General features: G+C 41.1%; 1 protein-coding gene across 1 annotated transcript in view; it reads left to right on the top strand.

Annotated features, from left to right (window-relative positions):
* Positions 1-12,766, top strand: part of LOC119406858 (enhancer of mRNA-decapping protein 4) — a 202,582-nt gene that overhangs the window by 156,243 nt on the left and 33,573 nt on the right. Inside the window, exons 17-18 of the mRNA XM_037673612.2 lie at positions 4,913-5,230; positions 8,534-8,762. Of these exons, the coding sequence (XP_037529540.1) occupies positions 4,913-5,230; positions 8,534-8,762 (547 nt within the window). The remainder of the gene's footprint in view (positions 1-4,912; positions 5,231-8,533; positions 8,763-12,766) is intronic.

The following is a 12,766-nucleotide window of genomic DNA, read 5'->3' as shown; positions in this document are numbered from 1 at the left end:
ACGTCGCGGGTCAGCACCTTGTAGTGTACTCGCCCCAAGGAGGAGCGAAAAGCAAAGTCCTACACTCCTTGAAGTCTGGGCAAGAACTAGTTTATTTTCCAAGAAACAGAGGCTTCGAAAACGCCAACACAAAGGGGGCGTGACTGCTTATCTCCCGCGGCACGCCGGTGATAACGTGAGGCATGTTGGCCGCGTATGCGCCATGCGCCGCTGCATACGAGTTGGTATGCGCACACAAATAAAAATTACCGCGGTCACCGGCATCAACGCCTGCTACACCACTTTTGTGTCGCCGTTTATAGCCATACTCGCAGCATCTTTGGCCACTTTAGCATCATCTGCATTTCATCTGAATTTTATACTATAAAAACTAGAGGGCAATATGGCACTGCAATTGTTCAGCCACCATGGGAATGACGGGAAGTACAGTCTTGTGTTAGCTAACTGTCTACAAGTCTTATTTCTACATTTTTAGTTTCATTCCACACACTGCAGCTGGATCCTGCCGTGATGCGCATGGCGTGCTCTGGTGCGGGTGTTAACAATTGGGGTGTGGCACTAAGCACTCAAGAGGCTCCCTTCTTGTTGAAGCTGGCTGAAGCGTACTTGGTCTCTTGGTTTGCAGCAATGTTACAGCTTGCAGGTTGCATTAGACAGTTTGTCAAAGTCACTGCTGCTCCACTCTGCACATATGTAATGTCCCGAGCCAGTGCAGGGAACTCTTATAGATTTCATGTTTTCCATAAGCACATTTTGCCAAGATGTGGTCAACTTGGCTGCAAAACGACGACTGATCCAAGTGGACACACCGTCACGCTCCGCTGAATCGGCTTTCCAGTGAAGAGAGAGATGCATTGTACTTATTGCTGCTCTTCTGATCATTCTGCGAACGGGCAGACGTGCCCAGGTGTCACACCGGACAATACGTTTAGTGTTTGTCAGAGACGCAACGCTTTTCACTTGGTACCATAGTTTTATTTCCATAAATAGCTTATATGTACTTTCAAGAAATAACATGCATGTTTGTTTTCTTTCACTGTCTTAAAAAAAAAAACATTACTTGGTAACACCAGATCTAGAGCACAATTGCAGAGCAATGCATACCTTGGTGGTTAAATTTGTGGATGCTTCATTTCAATCTTACGGTCACAGAAAGTTTGTGCAGTAAGTTCTACTTAAGGGGAGATGCGGGTCGAAAAACGCGAGTTTTCTAAAAAATTATCGATTTTTTGTTTTCACCTGTTTTGTTAAGATTAGTACCTCTACTGTTCTGAAAAAAAAAATCAATGCCGAGACTCAACTGGAAACGCTTTAAAATTGCGTCTAAAGAGCACAAGGTGACTGTCAAAAGGCCGAAAGTGTGTCATCTTCGAGCACCTTGCAGCCGATAATGCGCCGCCGCTCGCCGTTGTCGACCGCATGAGGCGAAGAGCCAAGCCTCACTGTTCAAATAACGACGGTTTCCCGCGCTGCTGCAGCGCAAGAAATAATAAAGAGACGCACGCTTTTGCCGCCTTTTTCGAGCGCCGCGACTGGCTTTAAATCACGTGGTACGGATCGGGAGCCGCCATTGGCCGCTGCGCGCCTGTGTGTGCTGTGAAGCCTACTTGCAGGATCAGTGTCTCGTCGAGCAGCAGAACAACGCTTTTCTCGAGTGCTTATCCGTTATGGATGAAAAAAGCCGTAGGAAGCGCAGTCACTGGCCTGTGAAGTTTCACGCGGCGCACAAATTTCGAGGACGCCGGCGCAAATCAAAGCCGAACACTAAAACCACGAAAAGAGCGTCTGCTGCCGCAAGGCGTAGTGGACGCCGATGCGTCCGACGAGTTTGCCGCGGCATTCGAATATGTGAGTGCCTCCCAGAAAAAGATCGGAGTCTTCGAAGATGAAGAAAAATCACAGGACGACGAGTCTTCGTTGATTGCTGATATGACAGCACTGAACATGTCGGTTTAATCGAGGGCACTCCAGTTTTGAACGTGTTCTGGAAGAGCTTGGCGTGCTCCCGCCTCATGATCTTGTTGCTTTTGGCACATCATGGGACAGCACACGCCAGAAAAAAATGTCTCAAAAACTAACAGGCGAAGCAAGGGCTCGTCGGCGTGCGCTGAAGAAAAAATTTCTTGTCGAGGAGTCAGCTCGAAAGAGCTGTGAGGGCCAAACCTATGGTGCTGGCGCATTTTAATGGCAGTGGCCACTACAAGGAGGATTTCTCTTTCTTGTGTACAAATTTAGTCGCATTCAATGACATCTTTGATAAATAAACATGCAATTTTGACTTTAAAACTGGTTTTTCTCAAAACGCAAATTTTGTCATTTTTGTCAATGTGCCCCTCCTTTTTCGGGTACTTCTGGTGCTCAGATCTACATGAAATTTTTCCCAAATTTTTTCCAAAGTATCTTAAATGCAATTATCTTGTTTAAGTTTCAATATTCTTATTATATAATAAAAAAAAAGTTATGTAAACTTTTACTAGGGTAGGAGAAATATGAACTTCCCACGTTAAAATTTTTCACGTCTAGTACATATTTTGTATGGACTTCCTAATTAGTTATTTGCATTCCACACTTTATTTGAAACATTATGAACTATCAATTGTAAAAAATTATTGAAGTTTAGGTCTGAAAAGTGGGGGGGCAAAAGGCTTAAGTTTTTCACTTTGTCATGTTGCAGAACTAAAAGTATGCGACTTGCAAGAAAACTAATTATATATTTGAAATCAGCATAAAAAGTTCTATAAGCAGCTCAGGTTTCATTGCTCTAGGGTGAATATTAAAGAAAAAGTGTCTTCGAGTAGCATCTCCCCTTAAGGAAGAATGAAGTGAATTTTAATTGGAGATAACTTCTCATCACTTGTTTTCAAGTTCAGTAAACAGGCACTGTAAATCTCAAGAATGAAATACATCCGAAGCAGATTCAAAGCCCATGGTGGTTGAGGCGCTGCCCAAGGAACCCCCATAGACACTAGCACCATATTGCCCTCTAGGTTTGAATGTATGAAACTGTGCTGCCATCCACCTTCGTGGGTGGAGCGTCTCAATGTTGGTCACACCCACAAGAAAGGATTCATTGACTACAATTCTTGAGCTTAATTTTATTTTGCTCGAACAAATAAAGTGTAACAAATGATTATGCTGCAGTTTGTCGTTTCAGTTTAAACGAGCTCTTTAGTTTTGCTGTGGAGCTTACTGAAATCATATCTAGGAGACCGTGCCATACTGTTTGCCACTGGCAGAAGTGCTCTTCATAAACGGTCGCTCAACAACAGAGATTTTTTTTTTTAAAGACCGTATGTTTGACCGTGTGTTACGAGTTTTGTAATGCTCCAAGTGATCCCAAACACCATTTTTTTCTTTTTTCTCCGGCACTTCTATTCTCCTGCTCCAAAAATTGCTTCGAATTGTGAATTGGCTGGATCATCACTGATAACAGCTGGTGATTTTACTTGTGCTGCTGACAACGATGAAGGCACTATATGTAACCCGTCACATGCATGCCACAAATGCAAAAGAGCTTCGGTTTAGTGGGGAGGCTGTTGCGTTTGGTACTAGTACTGCCTTCATGGCTTCTCATGCTTGTCTGTTCCCACATGGCAACAAAAACGCAAGTTCATTGCTGCTGAAACAGACACACGGAGCCTAAAAACTGATTACGATGCTGTGTAGAGTGCATGGTGCCAGTGATACAATGCACCAGCGTGCCTGCATACTCCCCTCCACCACTTCGTTCGTAAGGCAAAGAATGTGTGGTGCATCAAACCCGTGAGGCTTCAGATTCAGGAGGAATAACTTGTACCAAATGAAATTGAATGGGCTGATACAGTTATAACAGTCTAGGCAAAAGTAACACAAAGTATACTTCAGACAAACCGTGGGCTAGCTGAATTGTAGTGTATGTGTACATGTGTATGAATTTTTTTGATAAGTTTACCCCACAAGTCTATTTATGAAGATCCTTCTGATTACATTGTACCTGATGTTTCATTTTGCTGTCTTTCATTTTGTATCCACGACATAAATCAAGACGTATTAAATGTTTTGTTTTTTTTGTTTTTTCACTTTTTGCTGCATATTGTTGTTGCATTTGCTTGTATTGTTTGAGCTTATATTGCATCACCGCTTTCCACTGTGTGAAACGTTTTTTTTTTTTTATGCCTTCTTTTCATGTGGCTGCGATACCGCCAAGGTGTTTGTTTGTTATAGGTGTCCACGGCGTTGTCAAACTATCGTAAGATAGTTTGCACCACGGGCTCCTCGGCTATCACGTTTTGTTTTTGATGGCGAAAATAAACTGAATTTAATTGAACCAAGTTAACCCTTTGAGACGCTATGCAGACAATTGTGTACACCACTTCTTTTTGCTATTTGTTTCAACTAGGTTCTATGAAAGAGCAAGATACATTGAGCTTTGGATGAATTGAACCTCCCACATTACAAATTTGTCTTCATTTAACTTCATTTTGCAGAGTATTATTGCATGTTATCACTTTGCTAAAGGCACTACCACATTTGACAAGTCGTACGACGCACCGCTTCCCGCGACCCACGTCAAAAGTATAATTTTTCTTTGCTCAGCATGGACGTAACAGAAAAAGAATTTGCATTATATTTCTAGCCTGAGATTTCATTCTATTTGTGCAAAAACAGAGCATGAATGGCTTCAGACTAAATATATATTTAATTACAAAGTAATAATTAATGATTACTGTAACACATATAAATTAACGTATTATGTCATTATTTTTGTTACTATATAATATCGAGTGTCTTGAAATAACATTGTATTGATTTCACACAGTTATAGACAGTTCTTTATAGCTGACGTCTGAAAGGGTTAAGAACTGAGTTGATGCCATATCGTCTCACGCATTCAACATTAGTGTTTTTGACATTGTGCGTTTTATTTCATTAGACCCACTGCCACCCACCACATCTCCAGGCGAGAGTACTGATCCATCAACACCAGTGCCAAGTGAGCTGTGCACTATTCCAGTGGCAGCTTCACTCCCCTCTCCAGGAACAAGCACTAGTGCTCTAGACCTGTCGCGAAAAGGGGTTGTTGAAGAAACTGCAGCGTTCACAGCCATGTCTGCTACAGCCAATGGGCATTCTGAAGCAGTCTGTGAACTGTCAGAGCCACCTCAGCGCAAGTTGTCCCAGAGAAGCACAGCCAGTTCATCAAGTCAGGAGGTTGCTGACATCATGGCTCCTGCAGAGAGGCTTGCTAATGGTATGCACTTGTCTCATCTTCTAATTAAGGGAGGATGTGGCAATGAAAAGTATTTTAGTTTATGAGGATAAATCGTTTATATTTGGTACGCGGATATGATTTGCTATGCTGATATCATGACTGATACTCTCGTCATTTCTAAACTAAATAATAGGTATATTTATCAATATTTTTGCGTAAGCATATTAGCAAGGTCCCATTCTTTGCTCTGACTTATTTTTTTGTATTGAAGCAAGCTAATAGAAATTTTTTTTATGTCCTGGACATTTAAGAATTTTTCCGAAAAGCCATTTATAAAAAGCTGTATGATGTGCAGATGAATATGGACAGCTTTAGCACTCGCCAATGTTTCAGGATGTAGGTGCAAAAAACTGAATGATTTTGTTTATTTATTGTGAAATTGCACAGAGATGACTGACTGCAATTGCACAAAATATGAAAGCTGAGAATGCAGAGCTCAAAGAAGATGGAGGTCAAAGCTAAGAAACCATAACTCAGAATGAAGCTGGCTTTATTTTTCACTAGAGAAATACCAAACTGTCGCTGTCTTGAGCTCCGATTTCTGCTATTTATGATGCCAAGATGGTGGCACTGTGCCAAGGGAAAACTGCAAGATTTGTACCTCCTGAATCCCAATTTTCTCGTTGTTTTTGATGACAGCACACTAGTACCATGCAGTTTTTTTTTTTTTCAATTTTTACTGCATATTTTGTTCGAATATTTCACCGTCGTGTAAAAGAAGGTCTCTGGATTGCAAAAAAGAAAGACAGAAAAATATTGCCACATGAACAAATTTACCATTCCCTTGGCCACCCTTTAAAGGGGTACTGACCCGAAAATTTTCAGTTGTCGTTTTCTTGCGTCAAATGAAAGGCCAGGCCCTCAAGAGGCTAGAAAAGGTAGTGCTAAGCACGAGTGCATCCTGAAAAAGTAATTACAGTACATTTTTAAAAGCTAGTTTTGGTTCCTACTGTACCCTGACGTCGCAACACGGTATGAGCTTCTCGTCACATGCTCGCACAATACACAGTGACGTTTTTGCGTCCGCTCCGCACCGTGGCTCCGTTGGTGACGCACAAGCAGCCATTTTGAATGTTTTGGTGATGCACAAGCAGCCATCTTGGAAGTTTTGATACCTGACGTCATCACAACTAGCCAGACTGCTGCGTGAAGTCACCAGGATTAGTACTGTAGCCTGACGTCAAGCTAGTGTCGATGTCGGTAGGTGCACCATGGAAAAATTGACTTTGATATCAAAATAAAATATCTTATCAGCATTTGCTGATCTTCCCACTTGCTCAGAGCCATCTCTGCATACAGGAGATTTGTATGGCAGAGTAAACTCGCCTTCGAAACAAGGTGTCAGTACCCCTTTAAAGATGGGTACCCTTGTCTTAGACCACAAAAAAAGAAAGGCAGGCTGTTCTGAAAACTTTACATCTATGTAACTTTATGTACCTATTTCAGAAATGGTCAATTTTTGCTTATATTTATGGTTATTTTATGCATTCTTCTTTTACATTGTTTAGGAAAAAGTTATGGCAAACAAGTTGTCTTATTGTGCCAAACAAGGTATCAATGGCCACTGCATAATTCAGGGAATTCAATAAGGATGAAGTGATGGGTCTGTGTACTTTTGAGGGAAAACAAGAGTGTTGCCATTGCAGTGGCCATAGGTTTCCAGATATTAAGTTTCATGTTGCATTGACACTTCCCTCCAACCCCAAATAGAGATCCTGCACAAGCCTCTGCTTGACGTCATGCTCATACGTCTCCATACTGTTATTTGCTTTGTTGTCATCTTGTGATGATTGGTGATGAGGCTGTTGCAAGAGCTTTGAATGTAGTTTCCTATGTGATTGCGACATGCAGACACTCTGCATCAATGATCTTGTGGAAAAAGATGTCCAGGCATTAAAAATGGGCAAATGCTGTAATCATTCATTTTTTACTGCCCTTTTCACGAGTTCTTCCTGTGCATTTTAGGTGTACCATAAAGTGTCTTGGGACATATTCGCTCTCCCCTTTAGCTTTCATTTCAAACTGCTGCGATTGGGATTGCAACTAGAGCCACCATTTAAGCTGTATGCATTTGTGCCAACCATTCAAGTTGAAGATTCCTCGTTTGAATACAGTATACGAGTAAGTCCATTTACTAAGAATGGCACAGGGTCATGCCCATAGCACACTTTTAAATGCAAAATGAGGCTGACATTTAGATGGGAAATTCCTAGGAAGGTTTCAGCAAATTTCATTAGCAGGGACATAGAACAGCCATGGCTGGGCATGGAAGAACCCATATTTTATGGATTTAACCACCCCGTCATTTTGTAGGCATTGCAAAAAAAAAAGTAACCAAGTACAGTGGAATCTCATCCATACGTTTTTCAGGGTAACGGTAAAATGAAACGTATTATGCAAAAATCATATTAACAAAAAAAGGTTTTTTTTTTAAAAAAAGGTGGAAAATATAGATACTCCATCAGCAACTCACTTTTGTTAGCCACATTGAAGTAGCTTGTCAATTTGTACTGCACTTTCTTCTTTTCAACATCTGGGAGTAAATTCTTCTGAGAAGTATTCTTCTGAAATGCTTCGCCTGGCATCATCATCATCATCGTTGGACGCAGCGACCGCGCCTGGCAGCGATCTTTTCGCCGCAAAACCAACGCTGCTGCGACCTCACTGTCTCTGCAATGTGCACATCATGGCTTGTTGGAATGTGGTTCGAGCTAGTATACCAAAGAACAAACGTAGGATTTCCTCATGTGTCAGTCAAGATCCACTTACACAGTTGTATTATCCAATTTTGAGCAAAAATGTGATCATATTGAGCGCATGAAAATGCATTATTTCCTAGGGATGTTGGCTGGGAATAAAAAGGAAAGTGTATTAGGCCGAAAAATGTATTATGCAGAATCGTATCAACGAGATTCCACTGTACATTGCTCATTATGATAAAAGAAAGGAGCTTGTAACATGACCCTTCACATTGCGATATTATGTTAAGTAGTGTAGTGCCTGTTACTTTCAGAATGATAAGTATGTTACTAACTTACGATTGAAAGTAATGTGTTGCTGATAACATGTATCTTGTATATCCAGTGTTTTATAGCTATGTGCTGTGCTGTTTGCTTTATATTGGACTGCTGTTTGTCATGCAATTTGGAACCTGGTGAGTGGCTCAAATTTACCAAGTTTGGAACTTCTGCTTGTGGATATTTACCAGTGTTGTTTTCATATCACAGGTTCAAAATATTGGCTATTAATTTCTTACGTATTGCATTTATCTGTACCATCCAGCTGTAGATAGCTCAGATGAGGATGATGATGATGAGGAGGAGTTGGAGCCAGGCCTGGGGTATGACTCTGCAGCTGAAGACTTGCACTCTGCTGCACCTGCGCCTACAGCTGGCGATCCTTCTATCTCGGCTGCATCCACGTGCAAGAGCCAGGAAGTCCAGGATGGTGGTGCATGGCCTCAACCCCCAGACACCGCTAAAGCATTCCACACTGTTACACCAACCACACTGTGCGTTGTCATTTTTTTTACTTATAGCAAGAAGACTAGAATTTTGCAAATGGATGCTTCCTGCCTGCGTGTGGTGGCAGCCTGCCAATCTCCTTGTCTCTGCATGATGTTGACATGGAACAAAGGAGCACATATTCTGGTCTGGACTTCTAGTGCAGTTTTATAGAGTAGAACCTCGCTGATGTGTTTTTGACAGGGCCGAAAAAAATGATAAAACACAAGAGCCAAAAAAAAAAAACAGGAACAATGAATAACAAAAAAAAATAGTGGTAGTGAACTCAGAATTCATTTCAACGCTCACATTAAAACAAAAAAAGGAAAAAAAACCTTGCAACGTTTCCTGGTGCTTTTAATTATGCCCAATCAGCTCTAAATAGTTTCTCAAGCACTGTAGTGTCATATCTTTTAAATAGATCAGGAGCCGCTACGTTGCTTTGTTGGCATAGTGTCGGGCCACCGTGGCTCGTAGTAGACGGCAAAACACCTCGCAAAAATGAAAGTACCCCCAAAAGCAATTGTACAGAAAAATAGCCCTTGCTCCACCTGCTCCTAACTTCGTCACTGGTACACATATTGGCACTAGTGAAATCTGAATTAGGTTCTACTGTATGGTGCATCTTCACCGTAATGTATGTGGGGCATGTCTTTCTTTTTTCATGCCGCTCACACTCCTGAATGAATGGCATAGCATTGTCTGAAGTAGTATAACTGGCAAGCTGACCAATACTTGATAACATTTACCGTTTTTTTTTATATAGTATTATAGTAAAATTTCAGTCATTTTAACTCTGTTAAGAAGCAGACTCATCTTAGAAATTTTTTTTTTGTTTCTTCAGCGATCTTGAAAAAACTGCACAGGCTTGTGCAGATTTTTCTGCTCATTTCAAGTATGCAATTACTTTTCCTGCAACTCATCTTGTTCCTGAGATAACTTAAGTTCACCCCTCTATTGTTTAAGGCCTCTATAAAAAAAAAGTGCTGAATCATTTGTAGAATTTAGATTGTCCCGAAATTTGCTATGCAAATTTTACTGAATAATTTGAGCAGCCAACTCCCAGTTACTCTACAATGCAACGCAACAGGACTTGTAATTTTAAAGGCTCTCACCCAGTAATTTCATAGCTGCCTGAAACTTGTACAAGTGCGGTCAGTGACATACATTAAAATATAAACAGTGTTTCGATGCAGCTTTGGTCAACATTCTCATAATGAAACCAACTTGTCAAGTGCTGTTAATTAGTGAGAAGGTCTTTTGTTGTACAGTCTGCATCAAAAGTTCAGAGACCACTGAGAAAATTTCCCATCAATTTGTGACTGTATTTGGTTGAACTAAATTACGTGTCGTTAGGTGCGTTCCAGAGATCTAAAAACAGGCTGCCTGCCCAAGCAGCAGGAGTGTTCGGCTTTTTCTTGGCTCATGGTCTCTAAACTTATCATGCTGAATGTATACAGTAAACTCTCAGTAAACGGAAATCTGTTAAACGGAACTGCTGCTTAAATGGAACAGCTGCCTCCAATATGATTGGTTTCGTACTTGTATTCTGCACCCCTGTTCACCTCTCAGTAAACGGAACTCCTGTTAAATGGAACATAATTTCCTGGTCCCTTCAGGTTCCGTTTAATGAGAGTCTACTGTATATTTGTTTTTAGTTGTCGCAATTTTCACAGGCTTTCTGACCGTACTTGGCTTGCATTTTGCCGGCTTAATTGAAGCTCCCTTACTTGTAATCACTTATCTTTTTCACATTTTTTACTTGTCTTGCTAGAGCAGTAAATCAATTTTTTATAATCGTCATCAGCAAAAAAAGAAATTCAATTTTACCTTGGTTATTAAGCAATAGAATTAACTGCCACATCTGTGAGTGGTGCACTCTCACGTATGACATCAGTGGGAAGACCTCGTTGCACTCACGCTCACTACATAAAGACTGCTTGGCACTGTCTGCCAATTGGCTCTATTGATACTATAGTTTGCATCATATTTGCAGAACAATATCAATGGAGTGCCGTCGAAAGTACGCTTCTGTTGAAGTCTGATCTAGTTGCTGATTGGGACTACAGATTGCCTATTCCACTGGCAGATTAAAAGTAGCTTTTAATCTGAGCTGTTGCTCTGTGGAGTAGTTCGTGCTCATCCTGTGAATTCAGTGGATTTAACCAGAAGTTTGCGTGACATAGTTTCGGTGGGTGTTTTTTTTTAAACAGCTGTTCGTGCGGCCGCTTGTTTGGGCAGCAGATGGACACCTGATGGCATACAAGAGCTTTTTCTTGCTAGATAGATTGCTTTGAGGTTTGGAAAAGGTGACCTCTGGTAATTATTGTGAAGCGATGCAATTCAATCAAATTTACTGTCGAAACCAAAGCCCAGATGAGCGCATCTAGCAGACGACCACAATGACGTCACTGTTCACGACAGTGTTTGCTGTTGTGTTAGTTCTTCTGCACACGTTAATGTATGTGAGCCATGCGTACTACAGTCGAAACCCACAATAACAAATCGCGTAGCAATAAAATTCTCATGACAACAAAAGAATTTCCTGTCCCTGGCGAACATCCGTTAGATTCCATGCATATCGTATTTTTTTTACAACGAAATGTTGCTAAACTGCAATCCAGTGACTATGAAAATTGAGGAGACTTACACATTTCTGCGAGGATGTGTGCATAGGCGCATTATATTGTAGCCGCATCACCATTCAAGCTAGCGGCACAGCGGCTCACAAACAAACAACAAACAAACAGTTTTGCTCACATACATAAAGTATCTTTTTCGTGCAGAGAAGGGGTCCGAGACCTATTTTAGCAATGTTCTGCTGCAGCTGCACAGCAGCGTGTACAACAACAACAACAACATCAACAAAGGAGTGATTGCCATGGCTAGGGCGGCGCATGTGAATTTGACGCTTTCGAAACAACGTGGGTGTTCCTTGGAATGCATGATGACAATGTCGCATAAGACAACTTGCTGCATTGCGAAGGAAGATCTGGGCATTCACTACGTGAAAACGGTCAAGAAGGCAAACTAACTGAATTTTGGCATTAAGTTTTTGTTTTGGTGACCATTTTCTTATTTTTACTGTATCATTTTGCGATAACGGAGTTCTCGCGATAGCAAAATTTTTCGGTTTATCCGCCGATTTTATTATTGTGAGGTTCAAGGTTCACCTCTGTAATCACAAGCACAGCCTGCATATCCACAAAGAAAAGTTGATTTATGATTGATGTAATGACTCGCTCATTCTAAAGTTCCACTCTTCTGTATTTCGATTTCTCCTGTGAAATTAATCAGATTTTATCACTTTCATAAAATTACCAGCATTGCCTTTTTCGAAACCTCAAAACACCAACAGGCTCTTCGCAGGAAGGGCTCCAATTCTCCCATTTGACCTGACTGCCTGTCTCCGCTAATTAAAAATATAATTTCTTTAATTACTATAATTGACATATCTTCATGTCAAGATGCCTGCCGCCACAGAAAAAGTAATTATGAAGACAGCAAGCAAATATTGTAGTTGTATATTATAGTATCAGTATAACTTTGATAATGCTTTGAACAAAGCTGAGCAAACATTGCAATGTCTTTCAATGCCTGCTGTCACCTCGCCCACATTGCATTGGATATCGGGAAGCTACTCCTTGCATTGACAGTTATGAGCAACTTCACCTTTACTGGATTATTGTGATTGAGGTCAGGTTCCCAACACCAAATCATCTTTAGGTCTTTAAACTCAAACGTACTTACTTCATCATTTCTGCATCCTTAGGAAAAAATACTTTTGGGGACACTGGAAGGGACTGGTGAATGGTTTTATGTGCACCATGCATTCACAGTCACTTCCAATGCAAGTTGGCAAGGAAAAGTGTGGCTAGTTTTAATGCTATACTCGGCGACAACTTATCTTGACAGTGGAGCGAAGTCTACGGAGGCGGGGCTTTCGCACATTTGTATTGCTCCGCAAGTAGTACGGCAGCTTGCGGGTGTTTTCGGTTTCGCTTGCTGGCAT

The sequence above is a fragment of the Rhipicephalus sanguineus genome, chromosome 1, assembly GCF_013339695.2.
Source record: "Rhipicephalus sanguineus isolate Rsan-2018 chromosome 1, BIME_Rsan_1.4, whole genome shotgun sequence".
NCBI classification, from domain to species: Eukaryota; Metazoa; Arthropoda; class Arachnida; order Ixodida; family Ixodidae; genus Rhipicephalus; species Rhipicephalus sanguineus.
This window is presented reverse-complemented; position numbering and strand designations above follow the sequence as displayed.